The 21,262-nt window shown below is 42.9% G+C and overlaps 2 protein-coding genes across 4 annotated transcripts in view; one reads left to right on the plus strand and one right to left on the minus strand.

Annotated features, from left to right (window-relative positions):
- Positions 1–21,262, minus strand: part of dock1 (dedicator of cytokinesis 1) — a 176,694-nt gene that overhangs the window by 73,854 nt on the left and 81,578 nt on the right. The gene's annotated exons all lie outside the window — the stretch shown is intronic.
- The window catches only part of LOC122759647 (inhibitory synaptic factor 2A), a 37,648-nt gene that overhangs the window by 7,976 nt on the left and 8,410 nt on the right, over positions 1–21,262 (plus strand). For both annotated transcript variants that reach the window (XM_044014606.1, XM_044014607.1), the window contains exons 2-3: positions 6,567–7,806; positions 16,340–16,411. In XM_044014606.1, the coding sequence (XP_043870541.1) occupies positions 6,572–7,806; positions 16,340–16,411 (1,307 nt within the window). In that variant the 5' untranslated portion in view covers positions 6,567–6,571. The remainder of the gene's footprint in view (positions 1–6,566; positions 7,807–16,339; positions 16,412–21,262) is intronic.

A 21,262-nucleotide genomic window follows, 5' to 3' on the forward strand; every position in this document is an offset into this window, starting at 1 on the left:
ACCTGGTAACACAGCTGTGCCGCAGCAGACACTGCAGCTCTGAAACTGTGCTGTTGTGAGGGTATCCTGCTGCGTTTTTATGCGGACGTCACTTTGACCTGTCTGAGCTGTCACGGAGAAAAAACCCTCCCGACTGTGCAGCCCAATACCACAGGTTTGAAAATGAATGAAAATGTTGACCTACAATGACTCCATGCATCCTATAGGGCTCGAAGATTCAAAGCAAAGCTACTTCATATGACCAGGAGAATTAAGGAATAAAGGTATAGAATCATTTGTCTCTAAAGAATCCATCTTTTCAATACAGTCACATTAAGTGATCAACTTTTTCTGTACTTTAGCCATTTTGTCAGAATGGGATTTATCTGTCTGTTGACAATCAAACAAACATCTGCCAGCAGAGCAGAAAGCTACCATCTCTAACCCATCCATGCAGGCATGCTGTGCTGCTCTCAGGCTGCGTGACAGTGCTTAGAGATTACCAGGAAATGACTCGTCCCCTTGAGAGGAGGGCGGCCAATCTTTATCACTACGGTGTTCATTTAGCTTTAATGACTTTAGCTTTAAAGTTTTTAACATGAGTTTTTTTTCATGGAAAACTTTCTTCTGGCGTTGCTCAAAGACGACAGTGTGTCTATGAAGGCCTGTGAGGTATTTGTTGAAAATTTCTCATGCAGTGTGAGGAAGAGCAGCTCTTGCAAAGGGACTATTGTCTGTTAATGACACTGTAATATTAGATCTTAGAGCAGATAGAGAAATATACGTACACAGCATGTTAGTATTAATTAATACAGAGCTGGGGTGATAATACAATTGAAATGACAGTGGAACAAAATGTCCATTGTATGGCCTTCAGCTACGTTAACAGATAGATTTGAAACAAAGTCATCCACTGTTGACGAAGAGCAATCATCGCAGATAAGCTGACAAAGAGAGTCGCCTGATTTAGCATCTATATGAGCATGTGGAGGGCTTGCTTATTATCAATCAGCAGGCAGGAGAGGAATTATTTTTCTGTCAGGCCTCAGAGGCAAACAACAGAGTTGAGATGTCGCTGCCATACCTGGGACATGGGAGAGATAATTCATTGTTCCTGCTTAAGCTGTTTCTCCTTAGGGGGGCTGTTTTACAGTTCTCTGACAAAGGTTTGTCTGTTTGCAAATATCGTTCCCATTTTCATTAGCGTTTTCTCTTTCTGTTCATTTAGAAAATGGAAACTAAACAGGCGCCATATTCATATTTGCTGAGGGAAGGAATGTGATCCCAAATAGGCCAAATCCTGTAGACCTATATATAGGTATAGAAGCCGAATGTGTTTGATTGTGGTATGAGGGTTTGGTGTAATTCACTCAATGTGTGTGTGGGGTCGCTGTGCTCTCAGAGGGGGAGCTCAGGTGTGTATATAGGTGGCAATATCACTGTCCTTGTCAGGTTTGTGAACCGGAAGGGCAAACGGTTTTCGACCGCTGTACCGCGGACGCGCTATTCGTGAATGTTTGTGGATTATTTGAAGGAATTTCATTATGCAAAGAAACGCACAACAATAAACCAATGTATTGCAACTAAACAAACAGCCTGGACATTCAATCAGAGTACAAAAGAGCGATCGCCAAGGCAAAGCGCGTCAACCAGGTCATCCGGAGTCAGAAACCTCAGTAGCGGAAGTTTGAGGCTGAGCTGCTATAATATTAGTCGAAAACCTGCACCAGTTGGAACTTTGTGGGACACTTAAGGCACGTTTGGTACGGAACGAAGAGAACGCCGGAGGTCCAGATCCCGTGAACGCCGTCATCGCACCCGCTCACGAGAGCGCAAGACGGGGGGAGCTGCTGGAAGCGGTTTGGACTTTGAGGGATTTGGAGAGCGTCTGGACGTGGATATCGAGACGCCGGAGAGCGGTGCTGGAGCTGAACCTGACTGTGGAGCATAGGATCATCGGACCATTACCATCGGATCAACGGACCATCAGACCATGGAACTACCGCATGGCGCCCAACGCACGGAGGTATGTGTAGCGCTACACCGGTAAATGGCCATTGAAATTGTGTGCACACATCGCCGGGCATAAACCCAATGCATTGGTCGCCGAAGCGAGGGGGACAATAAACTTTGCGTCGCATCCGTTGATTGCTGCTGGCTGTTTATGAACTGACTATTCATCATGAGAAGAAGCAGCGCTATGTCGGACACAATTGAAGCTGCTGGGACTAATGTGCAAAATGTTATTACATCTAGTAGTATGGCTGGCGGTATTGAAACGCAAACCCAAAAACGTGTGGTTAAACTCACTGCAAAGGCCCTTGCTAATGAATTAGACAGGTTGCAGTCTGGCAGAAAAGCTAAGTTAAATCAAACAGCCATCATAAGAAAATCAATACAAGATTTGATGCTAAAGCATGATAAAACAAAGGTACAGGATGCTCTTGATGAATTGTTGGAAGTCTGTCATGAAGCAAAATACATGCATAATAATTTGTTGGATTCTTTGCCATGTGAGGAAAAGGAAAAACATGAAATATGGTTCAAGGCAAAAATGTTGCCTATTAATGAGTGTATTGCTAACACAAAAATGTGGGTATCAAATGATGACAGTGTTGCAAATGAAAATGGTAATGTTGTGGACGAAATTAATCCTGATGACAGTGTTTCAAATATTAGTAAGCACTCGAGCCATAGGAGCCGTAGTAGTGTAAGATCAAGTACTGTATCCTCTGCAGCCATAAAGGTTGAAGCAGAAAGGGCAGCGCTTGTTGCTCTGGCTGCAGCTTTAAAAGAAAGGCATGACTTGGAGGAACAGGAACAGCAGCTGAAAAGAAAAAGAGAACAGCTTGATTTACAAGCTGAAATAGCTGCATCCACTGCTAAGCTGGCTGTATTACAGGCTTCAGAGCGGAGAGGTTCTTCTCAAGCACACAGCAATGGCATGAATTCCTATTTGGAAAAGGAGAAAAAGAAAAGGCTTGAAAACTCTGTCACCACGTTGAACCCCATGGCAAAGATGTACCGTCCTGTTGGATGGAAATCAACACAAAATGGATTGTCAAAATGGTCACTACCACCCAAGGAAACCATATTAAAGGATGTGCAACCCAAGGAAACTGAGCAATGGGTCCAAGCTGCTTCAATGCATCAGTGCAGCCAAAAACAGCAGCAACAGGTCAATATATCTGAAACATCGCTGCATTTTCAACACCAGTCATCAACTGCTCAACCTATGCAACAACACCACATTGGCCAAAGTCCACCTGACATACTTACCATAATGCAAAGGCAAAATGAAATAACAGCAGCTCTGGTACAGCAACAGCATATGATGACACTACCACCACGAGATATTCCCACATTTGAGGGGGACCCTCTCCATTACAGGACGTTCATCAAAGCCTTTGAGCAAGGAGTAGAGGAAAAGGCAGGACAAGCGGATTGTTTGTACTATCTGGAACAGTTCACAAGAGGACAGCCACGTGAACTGGTGCGAAGCTGCCAGCATATGGCTCCAGAGCGTGGTTATGCAGTAGCAAAGGAACTTCTCCAGAAACATTTTGGAAATCAGTACAAAATTGCAAGTGCTTATATGGAAAAGGCTCTGGCCTGGCAGACAATTAAATCTGAGGACGTAAGAGCTCTGCAAGCCTATTCATTATTTCTGCGTGGATGCTGCAATGTAATGGAAGAGCTTCAGTACATGCAGGAACTGAATATGCCAGTAAATATAAGAGCCATTGTGTCAAAGCTGCCATTCAGAATGAGGGAGCAATGGAGGACCATAGCCCATGACATAATGGAGACAACCAATCAACCAGCTTGCTTCATGGATATGGTTATGTTCATTGAGCGTCGTGTCAGTATTCTTTCTGACCCTTTGTTTGGTGAGATACAGGAGTCATCTGGTGTTGCTGGGATAAAGTCTGTCACTGGGTTTAAAGCACAACCTCGATATAATATGAAAGGAAATGTCATGGCCACCACTATAACATCTATGGAAGCGCTGGAAAAGGTTGAGGAGCCCACAGCAGGCCCAGAAAAGACTGAATGCCTTTGCTGTGCTCGTAGCCACTCTTTGGAGGACTGCAAACAGTTCAAGGGTTGGAAGCACAAGGAAAAGATTCAGATTCTGAGGCAAAGGGGGGTTTGTTTTGCATGTTTATGTGTGGGACACATGAGTCGTGACTGTGAGGATCGCTTGACATGTAAAATATGTAGTCAAACCCACCCCACTGTGCTTCATATTAAAAGGCAACCAGCCCCGGAAAAGTCTGAAACATCTCACCAGCCAACTTCACCTAAAACATGTGGATATACAGGGGCCGGTAAGGACCGGTGTGTGTTATCCATCCTGCCTGTGAAGGTCAAAAGTGCAAAGGGAAATCACATAATAAAAACGTATGCCTTTTTGGATCCAGGAAGTTCAGCCACATTCTGCTCAGAACAACTAATGCGGAAGCTAAACATCACAGGGAGAAAAAACAACTTCCTGTTGAGCACGATGGGGCAGAAAAAAGTGGTTCCAGCATATTCATTAATTGGCTTGGAGGTATCTACTCTGGACAGCAATGACTTTCATATTCTCCCAGAGGTTCTCACACAGACACAAATGCCAGTCAATATTAATAACATGGTAACATCTGAAGAACTGGCAAAGTGGCCATATTTGTCCAAGGTAAACATCCCAAACATAAAAGCAAACGTCGACCTGTTAATTGGAACTAACGCTCCCAGGATTTTAGAACCCTGGGAGGTCATTAACAGTAGCGGGAATGGCCCATATGCTATAAAGACAGTGCTTGGATGGGTTGTTAACGGACCACTGAATGGAAACAGTGGTGCTTCGGAGGTGGAGCTGCCCTTGGCGATGGTGAACAGGATCTCTGTGTGCAAGCTCGAAGAAATGCTGGTCAAGCAGTACAGCTATGAGTTAAATGAGAAGCAGCACCTGTCTGAGGCAGTGGCGTCTCTTCAGGAGCGTGCTCAGTCTAACAGTGAGGCGAGGGTCCGTGAGGTAAAAGTGAAGGACCAGATCAAGCAGTTGGAGAACCAGAACACTTCTCTTAACAACCAGATGGTGGCACTGCAGCGACACACCACCACCCTACAGGAACAGAATTCAGGCTTACTCACACAAACGGCAAAACTGCAGGTGGAGAACTCCACACTCTCCTCTCAGAGTGTGTCTCTGACGGCCCAGAATGCTGTGCTGCAAGGTCAAGTCACAGCCTTGGAGACGGAGGTAGAGTCATGGCAGCGACAGCGTGAGGAGGCATGGCGGGCTCGAGAAAGTGTGCTCAGTGACCACGAACGCCTGCTGAGTGTTCAGGAAAGGCAAGCGCACGAGTATGAGCAGCTGATCAGTCAGCATGCATCGTTGACAGACAGACAGAGAGCCAATCAAAGCTCTCAGAGAATGCTATGGCCTGGAACCGTTCTGGAGGTTTTTCCAGATAAACAAGGGCTGGTTCCGTGAGGTTACAGACAAGGGCCAACATTATTGAAAGGCCAGTGACGAAACTTTGTTTGGTACATGGAATATAGATTTGTCTGTACTGCACTTTAATGTAACTGTATCAACACATTATTTGCTCCTGTCTTGTTGTGTTTGAATTGTTATGTCAGGCTGCCATTAACAATTAGGGGCCGGTGTATAGAAGCCGAATGTGTTTGATTGTGGTATGAGGGTTTGGTGTAATTCACTCAATGTGTGTGTGGGGTCGCTGTGCTCTCAGAGGGGGAGCTCAGGTGTGTATATAGGTGGCAATATCACTGTCCTTGTCAGGTTTGTGAACCGGAAGGGCAAACGGTTTTCGACCGCTGTACCGCGGACGCGCTATTCGTGAATGTTTGTGGATTATTTGAAGGAATTTCATTATGCAAAGAAACGCACAACAATAAACCAATGTATTGCAACTAAACAAACAGCCTGGACATTCAATCAGAGTACAAAAGAGCGATCGCCAAGGCAAAGCGCGTCAACCAGGTCATCCGGAGTCAGAAACCTCAGTAGCGGAAGTTTGAGGCTGAGCTGCTATAATAATAGGTATATCCACAGCTTTATGTTTTTATATGTGTGAGATCCTCAGCTCCATTTACAAACAATGATCTATAGATTATTAGTTATTTAGTTTTTAATTTAGGAATTAACCAAAAAACTAAATTGTGATTGTATACCACTGGAGTGGCTCAGTGGTTAAGACCGGTACCCTGTGTGCGAAAGACATCATGGTCGCAACGGTCACAAGTTCGACTCCACTCTTGGCTGATATGTACTCAATTCCATTGTAAGTCGCTTTGGATAAAAGCGTCTGCTAAATGACATGTAATGTATACAATTACATATGTACAGTACTTTCATGACATTACATTTGTATTTGCTTTTAAACACGTATAATGACAAGTGCCTGATAAATTATTGATCATGTTTTGTTAAATTATTCAATAACTAATTATTCATCCCCTCCTCCATAGCTAAGGGAGTATGTGTGGTTTTTTGATGGGTTGTAAAGGAACAGCCTATGTCTAAGCTGCTCATTACCTGTGATTAACACAACTTTTTTTTTCTCTATGCCTACTAGGAAACATGGTGAGCAAGGAGGGTGGCAAATGTATGCTCACCAACTCAGAGTCTGACTCGGAGGCAGCACCGGTGCCCTCCACCTCGCTGGCACTTGAGGTGAAGTATTCCCTGGAAGCCAGCCGACAGGTGAGGAAGAGGAACAAGGCCCTGCAAGTGCGTTTCAAGGATATATGCGAGGCACAGAACGAGCAGAGGGAGGCGGAGCTGCAGGCAGCAGGGAAAGGTGGAAAGCCGATCTCATACAAAGTGGCATACCGCAAGTACATGACTGTCCCTGCCCGCAGATCCATCCCAAACGTCACGAGGAGCACAGGTGTGCAGACGTCCCCTGACCTCAAGAAACGCTATCAGACCTTTCCGTTTGAGCGTAAAAAAGGCCACACCTATAAAGACGTGGCGGCGGTGGAAACTTATAAAGGTCAGAATAACGGTTTTGTCATGGAGGTAAAGCAGACCAAGGCTGTTGGGCAGGGTTTAGATGAGGAGGAGGAGGAGGAGGGAGCTTGCGGGGGGAGTGGAGTCCGGAGGACCAGGGCTCTGCTCCATACTAATGAGTGCATTGCCACAGTGGAGCAGCACACTGCACCTGATGGCCTGTGCTCTGATGCTATGCTGCTCAGTTGCTCTGCAGACACAGACTGCCTTGCAGACACATCGAGAGGAAGTGGAGCCAGAGCACAGGCAGAGTACCAGCTCTGCAGTGTCCCATCGACAGCCAGGACAGGATTACAACACAGGGAGGCTGATAGAGACCGCTCTGCCAAGAGGCAACTGCTGAATCTGGAGGAGGGCTCGTCCCAAACCCTGCCGGACAGGGCCTCCAAGGTTACGGGCCCTATCGCCTGGAACTCCCTTACACAGGTGGAGTGCCTGGACAGTCCGTCTGTGCGGAGCAAACGGAAGAAAGGCCTGCAGCTTAACGGGCTGCAGAGTGAGACGCTCCCACGTTCCAGTGGAGGCTGTACAACACAGGCACAGTGCCACACAGGACAGTTGTCTGCTCGGCCTCTGAGGGGCATGGATGAGCCTCTGTCACCCTGCGGAAGTGGTGAACCTGGTGGGGCCCAACCCGACCAAACACAGGAGACCTGTAAGCAAATAGTGCCTATGAACCAGGACAGGGATGTTAAAGCACAGCTCCAGGCCATGGAAAATCTCATCAACTCCAGCCAAGAGACCATCAAGGTGCTTCTCGGAGTCATCCAGGAATTGGAGAAGGGGGAGGCCCACAGAGAGGGGTAAGATATCCTATTGTTTTCTTACAGCCAGTGGTTTATGTCAGGGATGTACTGATTTTCTCCCACTATAGTGCAATAAAGAAATCACAGTCAAAAGTTACACACTGCATTTTTTAAGTCAATAAACTCATCGTGCTCACCTTACATGTGATGTAACATGAGGCCAGAGATTGCTTTTGCACTTACATACAGAACTCTCACTCATAGAAGTTAAGCACAGAATTTTATAATGACGTCAGGAAGGACCATCCAACTTAAAAAAAAAAAAAAAATGCTGCGAGGATCATCCACTGTGGCGACCCATTGAGAGGGAGAAGCCGAAAGAAAGAAAAATAAGTGATGTTACATTGGGGCTGAACTGTTTGATATTGTAAGGCCACTATTGATAACAATAATTTGCATTCAAACTGTACCCAGTTTGTATTGGTAAAAAACGAAAAACAAAGGGGAAACATCAAGCAGACGGAAGTGCTCCGTCGTGATTCAGCAGGAACAGGAAAAGGACCTTCTTGATGTGTCACATTATTTCTAGATCTTTGGAAAGAGCTGCTACGTGTGACAGTTGCTCAGTGGAGCCTTGACTGAACCACCCAAAGAGTGTCAGAAAGAGATGACAGTGGCATGTCTCTGAGAGGATCTGTCTTTCACTTGGATGTGCCCTGCAGTGATATTACAACAGCACACTGGGCTTTTATGATGATTCCCTTTCAGATAAGATGAAGCTGCCACAGAACATATTTTGACAAATCACCTCAGTCAAATCAGCCCAAGTGGTTGGATGACCTGTCATATGAAATGTAATGACTATCCAGGGACTGGAATATATGAGACATGTTCTTTTAAATGAAAGAAAACCAGTTGAAAAAACCATTGAAAACCTGAGTTTTTGCACTATGAAAGGGTGATGAAATGACTTGATGCAGATGGAATCAGCAGAGATTTTCTTTTCGATTTACTATTATGAGAATTAAAACAGGCATATATTACCATAATTGATTCAATATGGCAACTTAATTTTAAAATCTTTATTAATTAAAGGTGATGAATATAAAATATGTAGATAAAAAGCTGCACTTGTACACAGTGTAACCCAGTCTTCGTGCACAAACTCGTGCCCATATAATAATATTCCATTGTCTTATTTCATTAATATTTGTGTGTCATAAACAGGCAAATGATATATGTTAAATATCCACGATAAAGTGAAAGAGAGGGAGGGTAGATAGAGCCGTAGCTAGGCTTGGCTGAAGTTCCTTGTTTTGTTTCACTGAGAAAAATTATCCACACTGGCCGCATGGTGTTCTGTGACGGTCCATTGTCAACTTCCTCTCCCGTTTCAGCCACTTTCATTTCAACACACCTATGGAGAGGGCTACTGAGGATTTTTATGCTGGATCATTCAGCATATCCACTGCTAGCAGCAATAGCCACTGTCTGTTGGCAAACTGTGTGTTGAGTGGGTAGGTGGTGGTGGGTAGTGCTATGGACCAAACACCAAATTAAAACATGAAAAGGCCTGCAAATGAAAATCTATTTTGTGAATAGACTGGTAATCAGTGAAAGCCAGTATTTCATGTTAACCAGTTTCCTTGATCTCTGATTACACATCAGGATCATATTATGTCTAAATATAATACATGTCTTAAATGTATCACTTAAATTACAATTATGCTGAGAAGTGCAATTCTAATGTGTGACGCGTCCTTCATTGACTTATGGAAAGACTAAACTAGACATTTAACAATTTGCCTTATCCAGCTGAATAAAACAATGCTTATCTAGCAAGTACAAGGCCTTTAAAAAAGCCTTTAGAAAGCCATGGCCAATGAAAAAGCCATTTACCATCCAATAGATACTGAGTGTATACAAGAAGGGCTGGAGATAGAATCTCACCATCTGAAACAGAGGATTGTCTATCCAAAGGCATGAGGCAAACAAAACGGCCAATTTGTTGAGTGAACTACTGGAGCTTGCCACTCAGATCCCAATCTGTTGGTGGCGAGGTAGAGGCTGGGAAAATCTATATCATCAACATCATACTAATCTAGTGTGTCACCGTTGGGAATGGCACACACACATTGCTTATAAGAAAGGAGCACACAAGTCAAAATATTTGTGTTCCAAAGCAATTCTCAATATCAAATTGACAAACGTAAAGCTGTTATTAACAAATGCCTGATCAGAGAACAGATCTTACATCAGTCTGATGTTATACCATCTAAAAAGGCAATTATCCTCTTTCAATCTTGCACACGACAGCCTTAATCTTTTTTTATCACCAAACTCATAAAAGTGTGTGTTGAGTGGAGAAAGTAAGCACACATGGTGCAGCAAGGACATCTACCCCCCCTCCCCCACCCACAAGAGTCGCAAAACACATCTGGCTTATCAGATGTGTCTAAAGTGGCAGGTGGAGTGGGGGTGATGGTGGAGGGATACGGGGAGGAGGAGAGGAGGTGGAGTTTGTAAATGAAAATGAGTGACTACTGTATAGAGGTGCCATCTGGTCGCAAACATAAAGAAACAATCTCACTGTTCCTCCATACATTAATTACAGAAGCCTTTTTTGTCAGTGAGCAGCATATGCTTTTTTGAATTCCAACTGAAGCTCTACTTCTCCCGACAAAGCATGCTCTTCCTTTGCATATTTCCAATTCCCAAAGTTGGATTTGTGGCAAGCCAAGCAAAAATTCTAATGCTGCTTTAGTCACAGTACATTAGCTTCATACCCCCTTTACATAAATGTCACTGACACAACAAATACAAGTGCCCACAGGCTATAGGTGAATCGTGAGTGCAATTACATCTGATGTGTAACTGCCTATGTTATATGACATTCATTTTTCAAGGAATGAAAGGCAACGGCGTGTGCATTCAGCACTTTTGCACGGGTTTCAAAACACGGTGCTGTGACGCAAGTCGAAATTCCACGGCTAATGCGCTCAGAAAGAAAAGAAAGCAGAGCCCTGCATATGAAACACATTTCAGTCGGTCAGAAGGTAAAAAAAGAAAAAAAAGAAATTCACTTTTCAGCTCGAGACTGGTCATTGTAATGATCTGTGAATTCCCCCTTTTTAGGAGGAAGACAAATGTTTGGGAAAGGAAAAGAAAAAGGGTGCAAAAGATGAATAATAGAGCAACAAAGTACAGTAGATGGAACCAAGCTATTTTTTTTAGCTTGGTGAAAGGACGGGTCCAGGAATTCTTGGTAACACTTTAGATTAGGGAACACATATTCACCAGACCTTTATTAGTAATTATTAAGCACGTATTAATCAGGAAACATCTCAATTCATGTCGTAATAGAGGTAGAAGACTATGTAGAATAAGGTGTTAATACGTGCTTAATAATTACTAATAAAGGGCTAGTGTGCTATTTATGCATGTTAGTGAGCACCTAGTTAATAGTGAATATGTGTTCCCTAATCTAAAGTGTTAGCGAATTCTTATATTCATTCTCTTTAAAAATTAGCATTTTTCAGCAGTCTCAGTTTTCAGTTGACTTAGTTTTTAGATTTGTGAGTTTATGGAGTCTGATGCACATCCACATGAGAAGCCAAATCTGGTTGAGTTACCCCTGCAAATTAACATTTTAAAATTAAATCCTTTTAAAAGTTTGTAAATCAAAGCTTTATTATTGCAGCTGGTAAACCATTACACCATAGTCTATGAATAAATTTAAAATACTGCGTGACAGGATATTTGCTTAAGTTTTCCGCACACTTGCACCAATAAAGTTGTTGGGTTTTTTTTGTTGTTTTTTTTTTACAAACAATGTAGATATTGTATGTATTGACAATTTATCTTTAATTATATTATGCCGCCTATCAAAGATGAAGAGGTTACAAAACATATCTATGTTGCTACTGAGCAGGTCTTCCAGAATGAAAACACCCTCAACTCCCTTTTCCAAGAATGTAGAAAGAAAGAAAAACAGTGATAAACTCAAGCGTGTGAAAGAAAATACGTGAGAGTGTCGAGGAGACTGAGGCTATACCTCCCTTGGTTATGGCATTATTAGATTCCAGATTATATGAGCAGCTCTCAGCAAGTTGCTGGGGGGGAAAAGAAGTATAGAGCACATTGACTTGCCTAATGTTCCCACACTTCATACAGTCAGTGACACAAACATACACACATCCCTCAACCACAGCCCTTGCAGGGCATGCAACACAGTGTGAAGGCTTCTTTGCAGTTCTCGTGTACATCATTGGCAGCATCAAACAACTCAGAGCTGTTGGATAATTTTGCTGTATCATCAGGCAGTGTTGGCATACCCCACCCAATTAATCACACTTGTGGGGACTTGTTTCTCAGTTGTCTTTTCACACGGCATGTGTGCGTGTTATGCCTTTGGACTCCCACCCACACAGCAACCTTTGATAAGATCAACTAGTAACACAAAGGGGGGAGGGTGTATAAATATACTGTTAATAGCAATTTTGGCTTCCCTCTCCCCAGGGAGGCCTGTTGAAATTAGCTCTGCTCTCTCATTTCCTCTCATTAACGTGGATGAGATAGAAAAGTGGGGAGGGATGACGGATAGGAAGGGAAAAATCTACATCAACATGGGGGTGAGAGAGAGAGAGAATATCCCATTCCCATGACGCAAATTCCGGCATAATTTCCATACATGCATACTAATTTTTCAGCCATTACTATAGCTGCTATCAAGCCATTAGCCATAAATGTTTGTCATGAACCTTTACAATTGTTTGGCCGGTGATCAATTGAGCAATCAATTGAGAGTGGGATGGACATAAAAAATACAAAACAGCAACTACTGTAACATTGTCACTGGTCTCTATGGCGGGGGTGGTGTTTTTTTTCTTCCTCTGTTTTGTATGCCCACTAATTTTTGTGTGAAACAGGCTAAAGGGCAACTCTTGTGAACCAGTTTCCCCTCATGGACCTGCTAATCATTCAGCTCATCTGCGTGCAGACTGTCTCATATCACCGCACTATATGCATTCTATCCCATTCCCATCCTGTTAGAGCTTTAAACTATATTGATATCAGCACATTTGAGGTAACTGTCAGAGCACAGGAAAGAGTAGATAAGGAGGGAAAATTTATGATAGTGGTTTAATTTTTATTGGTGCTGCACCTTATGGGCAGCATGAAGAGAGTCCCGGAGAGAGAATTGAAAATGTCTCTGCCACTGCAAAGAAGAGACAGAAACGTTCCGTTTAAGTTTGCACAAGTGAAAGATCAATCTGATTTGCAGAGTCCCAGTATACATGCGGAGGAGAAAATCTATTTATTGGCTGTGTACGTCTGCCTCCATAGATGGCGCTGTATCTTTCTCTGATCTAGTGTGTATTCAATCAGTTTTGCTGTTGACCTTTTTACGTCACAGAAAAGAGAACGGCGAGTTGGGTCATGTTGTGGTTCTGTGCGCTTCGTACCTGCCGTACATGTAAATCATGATACGAGATAGATCGAGCATGGCTCTTGTGGCGGCTGTGTTGTCCGAAGAAAGATGTCGCCGTTTGATCCGGGAGAGTTTCCAGGTCACAAACAGGGAAGGAAATGTTGGTGCATGCGCAGAACTCCTGTCTCCTGTCCTTCTAATACTAGCTTGATTTTAGTCCGACTAACACATTTGCATGGTATTATTGTCTGTCTAGGAAATTACAAAACAACAAGAAAGCGAAATATATATTTTGTGGTATCTAGCCACTTTTATTTCTCCTTCAACAACACTAAAATGACAGTGAATGGGATTTCATTTGTTAAAGTCAACAGAGGCAGAAACATATCTCTGCGGAAACAGTGACTCCACTGTGGAAATCGCCTGAAAAGACCCTTTGCCTTCAACAATAGAACATCTCAAAATCAGATACTTCAAATCCCTGACAAATAAAACCAAAACTGCCAATTAAGTCAGTGGAGTGGTAAATTAACCATGCAGCGACTAATTCAATTAGACAATTATGAAATAACACAGTATAATATTAAAACTTAGCAGTGTGGGTGTATCTGGTAGCTGCTCTGTGTCTCCTCCATTAAGCTGCTTGACTGTGAAGGAGAGTTGTTGATGAAGGATAATAATAACCAGCCACACAAAACTTGACATCTGTACTGGTTTTACTACTTTGTGTTGATGCAGCAAAACAGGCCATAACCGTAAAGACCAAGCAACAAAGGATTTCTGTCATGTCCATGTCATTGGTGAAGTGAGTCCACAGTGCATCTTTTGTTATGTCATTAATTATAAGGGAGAACACTTACTGTCAATCAATATGCACATTGCCACATTCTAATTCAATATGGAAGCAATTGAGCCTTTGAAGCATGTCAGCAAATGGTTCCCTTCAGAGGCAGCACACGGTCTGAAACTGCCCCAGGAGAAACAGATCTATAATGGGAAGTTGATTCATGACAATATTTTAACTCAGAGTCAACTGGTGACAGAACAATATGGGGACACATAGGATGTAATGTATTGATGTGTTTGAATGTGAATCTGTTGAATCAATAGCCCAGTGAAATAACTGACTGTGTAACACCAAAAAGCTGCTGCCCTAAACAAAAGTGTCCAATTTTATATGCTTTCAGTACAAGTAGTCATTTCTATTCCTGTCCATCCTGGTCGCTCCCAACGAAAACCAAGAATCTTCAGCTCTGCCACCTTCAGCTCCGCCTCCTGTCTCCAATCCATACATCATAGCTGGCTTTGTAGATCTTCCCTTTAACTTCTGCTTCTCTCACACATCACCCGTGACAATCGTCTCCACCCACTCCACCCTGCCTGCACTCTCTTCTTCACCTCTTTAGTGAACTGTCCATTGCTTTGAAAGGTTGGACCCCAAATATTTAAACTCATCCACTTTCGCTACCTCTCCTCTTTGCATCTTCACTGTACCACCTGTCTCCCTGTCATTCACACACACACACACGCTCCATTTCTTTTTCTCCTAGACATCTCCATACCACCATCGGTATGTCATCCAGACCAACTGCCTTTGCACTCTTCATCCTCTTCATCGCTGCCCTCACTTCCTCCTTACAAATCCTCTGCGCACTATCTCCCCTCCACCTGTCCTCCTCTCTCACTTTTATCATTCTTTAGCTCAAATAAATCATCAAATAAATCCTTCTTCACTTGTTAGTACGTTTCCAGCTCTGTCTCCATGTCTCGCCAAACCAATATTTGGTTACAAGACTTGTTCACAGTGAAGATAATTCATGCTTCATGCTTTACAATGTTGTCCCAAACAAAATGGATTCATAAAGTGTGTGAAAAGCGAGGGTCTCGTTTTCCCAGAGCCTACCATCTAGCCCGGAGCCTGCGACACATAGCAGCGTTGTCCACGGGTGGCATTTCCAAGCCGAGTTTCGTAGCACGTTTGATCAACATATTAAGCGAAGCTAACGGCTACAAACAACCACAACACACGTCGGTTCAAGTAACGGCATTGAGTTACCCACTGGTTCAGTTACATATTCCATTTAGTTAACAATACTTTCTCTAGTTTACCAAACTAGTCTCCCAGGTCCGTCCGCAAATTGGTCCGGGTGGAAACGCGAGCCACAGTGGAAGCAAATCCTTACTCTGTGAGTTCTCCCAATGAGTAGCTGATTGGTGGGCTTACTTAAAGCTAGTGGGGAGACGGGGTAAGGGAGAGTGCTTTCATATGGCTGTAGGTGAGCTTGCTGCGAGGTTGCCTTTTTCGTGCCTCTCCAAGGGAGTTTTGTTTTGCCTATGAAGGGCTGGTTTGATTTTTGTGATTTTTCCAAGTATTTTCTTTATTTGTTTTTTTTGTCATTATTTTTTGTGCACGTGCGCACTTGGCAATAAACCAGCACCATTTTTTCACTTGAACCCTCGAAGCTGTGTCCTGTTTTTGGACTTTGTGGCGTCCCATCCCGTGTGTAAATTGGGGGTGCAATACCACCTTTTCACAAAGTGTTATTAAGAATTGGTGTTTATGAAAGTGGAGGGAGCTGGTCTTACTGATAAGAACAATGTAACTGAAGCAAACAAGCAGAAACCTTGGTGTTGACATTGATTAGTTTAGGGAAAAATATTTAACAACATTTCTCCTCATAAATTAATAATAGCAAATGTTGAAGCAAAAAAAGATTTTCTGCATTTTCAAGTTGTATTTCATTTCAAGATAAAGACCTTGGAGTTTTACATTGCAATCCATATTAAATAAGCTATTTCCAAGTCTGTTTTTGACTTTTGTTCTTGCATTTCATATACAATTAGATGTCATGGGAAAATCTGTATAAAACCCTTAATGAAAACTTAATTTCAGTGCGGCTAAGAAACTTCTCATGTGCACCACTTTGACTTTTTGATCTGACCTTCAATCAGTCAACCACAGCTAATGGTCGACAATGTGATCTTTCTGCCGTGACAGCCAGACACAGGCCACACAGGAGGGCAGTGCGTCTCCTCATCACCCTCATTTACTGTGGTCCCACTAACAAGGGATAACAAACAAGATGAGAACAAAAGGTGTGAGGAAGCAGCTTAACAAGTCCTGTGATTACTCATTCACGACTCTTATCTCCCCCACAGACTCTCCTATCGAACTGGACAGGACACGGCCAACTGTGACACATGCCGGAACAGCGCATGCATTATTTACAGGTTAGTAACCATTACTCTTCAAAGACACGACGATCCAAGCGTGTCCTCTCCTCTCTAAAGGAAGCAAGCGCTGGTTAAAAAAAGGCCCGGTAGAGAGGCAGTGCTGGGCAGGGGATGCAAGATTAATGTGGACACTGTTAATGAGCACATGGAGATTTGTGACATTTACACATCACAAGCTCTCTCTTTTTGAATCGACACATCTTTTTCAGTCTCCTTTGTCACTTTATATCCTTATATTCACAGAGGATTCTAAACAGATACAGGGTTAGGGAGACTTGGAGGCAAAGGGGCACAAGGTTGAAAAGTAGAGGATACATTCTGTGAAGTGGGTGAGCATAGGGCAACAAAAGGTGAAATTAATTACCGTCCAGACATCATGAAATATCATCACTGTGCGCTGTTGCCAAGCCAACTGAGCCTCTGCATACTTGCAAATTCAGTTCCAATTAGTAGGCAAACAGTCTGATGTGAGTCCAGAGTCATTAGTTTTCTTGAGTATATAGTCATCGCCTTATAAAGGCACAGTATGTGTGTGTGGGTGTGTGTGCAATAATAGTTACAACAATAGTTGACAACAGTTACACAAATTAGCCGAAGAACTTGCATCTGTTCCAATAGCTTATTAAGTTTAAAAAATGGTTGCAGCTTTTCTCTGAACTGAGTCCTGCTACATATTCTAACATGTTTGAGGATCTAAGAGAATAAACAAATCACAGACAAGCTTTAGCTTTGTGCTAAATGTTAAAATTCTTGATACTAAAACGCTCACCGCAGGTATAATCTCTACCATGGTCACCATTTTAGTATTGCTGTATATAATAAGTTAGTATATCGCAGGTCATTAAAAAAAGGATCTTCACATTTAGATGAAATCCACAATAGTAGTCAGGATAATTCACACTGAACTTCAAATCAAACCCAGCCCAGTCTCTGGAAACATGAATAGCAAATCATCCAGTAACAGCAGAAGTCAGTCAGACGTTTACCATCAACAGCACCATAATGATATCATGGTTCAAAATCCTTACATTGATTATAAAACAAAACAAACATTCATAGTTGGTGGGCCTGACCTTTGACCGAGCCAGGCCGGTCCTGACACCTCTCTGTCAGACTGGAACTGTCCTCCGTGATACAAAGATACAAGACTAACGGTCTGCAGGCCCAAGGAGAAACTGCATGTGTGGATGCATGTATAATTGTTTTCTCTATTTTGACATACAGTACAAATATGTAAAAATATGATTGCTACGGTCAAAACCAACAGAGGATGAAAATAATGAGAAACATGAAAAAGATATAAAGAGTAAGAGGGTGAGAGGCAATCAATAAAACTGTTTGGGTTTTTTTTTACTGGGCACTGCTCTTCCATCCAGTCACCATTTTCCCTGTGAAGAGCCTTTTAAATCATTTCTACATCTACAGCTCTAAATAACGATAAGCCTCTGGAGAAACTTCAGTTGACTCCTGAAAACGAAGGTGCAGCCCCACAGCTTTGTTCCATCTGATGTTTAAGGTGAAGAACGTACTACGCATCATCAAGTCAGTGAGTTTAAATCGCTACGAGGCCCCCTGCATGACCACAGGGTGGACATAAGAATGGTAGCATTTACAACTATTCAGTGTCAACAAGATGAAGTGAGGTGAGCAGAGTTATTACACGTGACGTGACACACACACCGTAACGGTAACAAAATGGCTTAGGGGAATTAAAGAGACATTTGGCTGGGTGCAGGCTAAAAGGATGGATGAGGGCAGACTGCTGACTTGAGAGTTCGACTTGAATCATAAATTAGTTACGGCCCTGTTTAATGCTGGCTCTGTGTGCTTTGGTCCTGCAGAGGAGAGGGCCTTGCTCCCTCTGGCTTGCCTATCTTCCATCAACACTCAACCTGCCAGAGTAACAACCAGCTGCGCTTGTCCTGCTGTGCAGACTTAAGATGGCCTTCGCTAACCATCCCTCTGCCTCTGTGAGCACAAACTGCAGTGACACATTTCAGTTTTATTCATATAATTCTATTCCAAGGTTTCATATTTTCTAATGACATTTCAATATGAGCCACTTGTACATCAGTGAGTAGTCAGACGTCTCTTATTTAAATTCAAAACTGAAAATACACTTATATCAACTGAATATTGAATATGTAAATTAAGTTATTTCAGATTTGCCCCTTTGTTGGTGCTGATCGTGACAACCAGCGTCAAAATGAACCCTTCTGTGAAGTGCATACTTCTCATTACCGTAACTCCGAGACCGTTTGTGACATCTAGAAAATTCAAAAGGCGGGTGTGACCCCGCCTTTCTCCCTATGTCAGCTGAGATTGGCACAGCCCCCCGTGCAACCCTCATGTGGAGAATAAAGCGGTAAAAGACGGATGGATGGATACCGGAAAGCAGAGAAATAGAGCTTTGCACCATATACTTAACATTATGGTCGAACCTCAGGACTTCCGCGGGACGACCGTCCAATCACAGACTAGTTTCACCAGCGCGTCACACGTTTGTGATGTCAGCTTAATCCAAAACGGTTGAATAACTGCCAGATATTGAAAGTGAGAGTTATCTTGGAAGCACTCACTCATAGAACGTTTTTGACATTTCTACAGCCGTAAAATCAAAATAATCTCATTATCTTGACGGCCATAAGAAGGCTAAAATCAAAACTTCACATTTTTCTTCCTAGAAATCCAACAATCGACTGAAAAGCTTCATCTGCGGAGGAAGAGCAGGAAAAACAGAACCTCAGTAGAACCTCTGACAAACCTCACAGGCGCCTGGCAGGGTTTCCCCTTGATGAAAGGGCAGAAATTCCTAAATGACATGTTTGAGATGTGTTGAATTGACCTGAGTTCTCCTTTAAGAGACTCACCCCGCATGGTGAATTGTGTTGATAGGACACAGAATCAAATATAGCAGTTGTATTCACACAGGCAGGGGGATTAAATGACAATCTAATTACTTAGATCTCCATGAAAACAACCTCTCCGGGGGAGGATGAATGCAGAAAACAGTGCTATGAAGGAACATGCAGTATACATGGGATGAGTAGCCGTCCTTAATATCTATTTTTAATCTACTTTTTAATGTTGATTTTTCTACATATGTTTAGAAATGTGTGTCTGGGACAAAACCCCTGACTCAACTGCATTTATGAAAAGGATGGTCCTGAGGCTGGAGAGAACACATATACAGGTACATAAATCATTTTTAATGCAGCCCACTAAGGAGCCAGGCATGTCCCCTTCCGCATATTCAATTTGTCCAAGAGTATATGGCATCATCTTGTTCTCAGAGCCCATCCTCAGCATAACAACGGCACCAGATCAATATGATGCTGTACTCTCCAGGCATGGACTTCAAAAAGAATACAGAAGCTTCTGTAGCCTCTCGTCCGCGTCTGCTTGCAATTTTTTGGTTTTGAATCACCCCGAACTTGATCGGCTGCCTTTTATCCTCCCTCAGTTACGTTCTCTCTATTTCACTGTTTGTCTGGAATATGTCATCTCCCCCTAACAGCTACGGGTGTCTTGAAAAGAATATGGGGATTTCAATACCGGATATTACGTGCACAACACAGAAACAGAATAGAAGGAAAAGGGATGAAAAGACTATTGCAATTCATTCCATTGTGCCGGGTGATGTAATATTGGTGACTGAGAAAGGTAGACAGAGGAGGAATGGAGGAGAAAAAAAAATAAGGAAAGAAGTCAGCAAATAAGCACGAGAAACGAACACAGGCAGGGAAGGGAGAAAATGAGACAGACAGAGGAATGCAGAAAAGCTGAGGATTTGCATTTCATTCCACTTATTTCAGGACCACGGGCATTAAGCCATGATGCCTCAAGACGCAGAAACCCTGTAATCTCATTTTCCTCGCACTGAATTTATATGAGCTAATGTGCTGATCAAACAGGGAGATAGATTAAAGCCATTGTGATTAAGGACGTCGATTGAGGAGGTCCCCACCACTGGGTGCTTTTGCTCACAATGGACTGGAGTTATTTGCCGTCGGTTCAATTTTGTCATTAGCTTGCATGTCGTACCATTAACTCAAACACGAGGCTGATCATTGAAAACTGTGTTTAAAGCTCTGCAGTGCAAATAGACAGTGAAAAATCGAAACAGGAACGGGTATTTAAAAGGAGAACTCTCCAATCTACTGTGCGAGGCTATGAAAATCAATTAGGCCGTGCCACACGCTAAAGACTCCATTACGTTATAACATATGGAAATTATTGAGTCCTGCCACACGGGGCAAGATATCTCTTTTTGTAAAACGCATAATGATGTTTTCCAACATGGTGGCCCGCTGGTTACCATAGTTACAAGAGGGATTCTCTGTCGGACAGGCAGTGATGGAGAACAGTATGGACAGGCAGGAAGAGCACATTCAAACACCAGAAGATAATGGAGCACAAAAACGACGGCTGGGTGAGAATGTGAAAAGAGGGAGACAGAGAGTGGAAGGAGAAGAGAACAAGTGATAATAAAGACTCACAGGTGTTTTAAAAAAGTGTGATAAAGGGGAAAGTGAGAGGAGTGTATGGCCATGAGCACGCTGAAGCTAGAGATAAGACATAGTGCTGAGAGAAGACAAGTTCCTCTCTTTATTTGTACACACATTTTGAAGGGCAGGAATATATGATATGATAGAAGAGAGAGAGAGAAAGCAGAAAGAACTAGTAAGGGTGAGCAAAGTGGCAGCTGGGGGAGGATGCCAACAACACTTCACTTTTGACTTTTATAAAAGAATAATAAAATCAAAAATCATGTGGAGCGCTGCAGCAGAGCCCATGAGAGTTGCATAAAGAGATGCTGATGATAACCGAGTAGAAACGAATAAATCA

The sequence above is a fragment of the Solea senegalensis genome, linkage group LG18 (assembly GCF_019176455.1).
Source record: "Solea senegalensis isolate Sse05_10M linkage group LG18, IFAPA_SoseM_1, whole genome shotgun sequence".
Classification (NCBI taxonomy): Eukaryota; Metazoa; Chordata; class Actinopteri; order Pleuronectiformes; family Soleidae; genus Solea; species Solea senegalensis.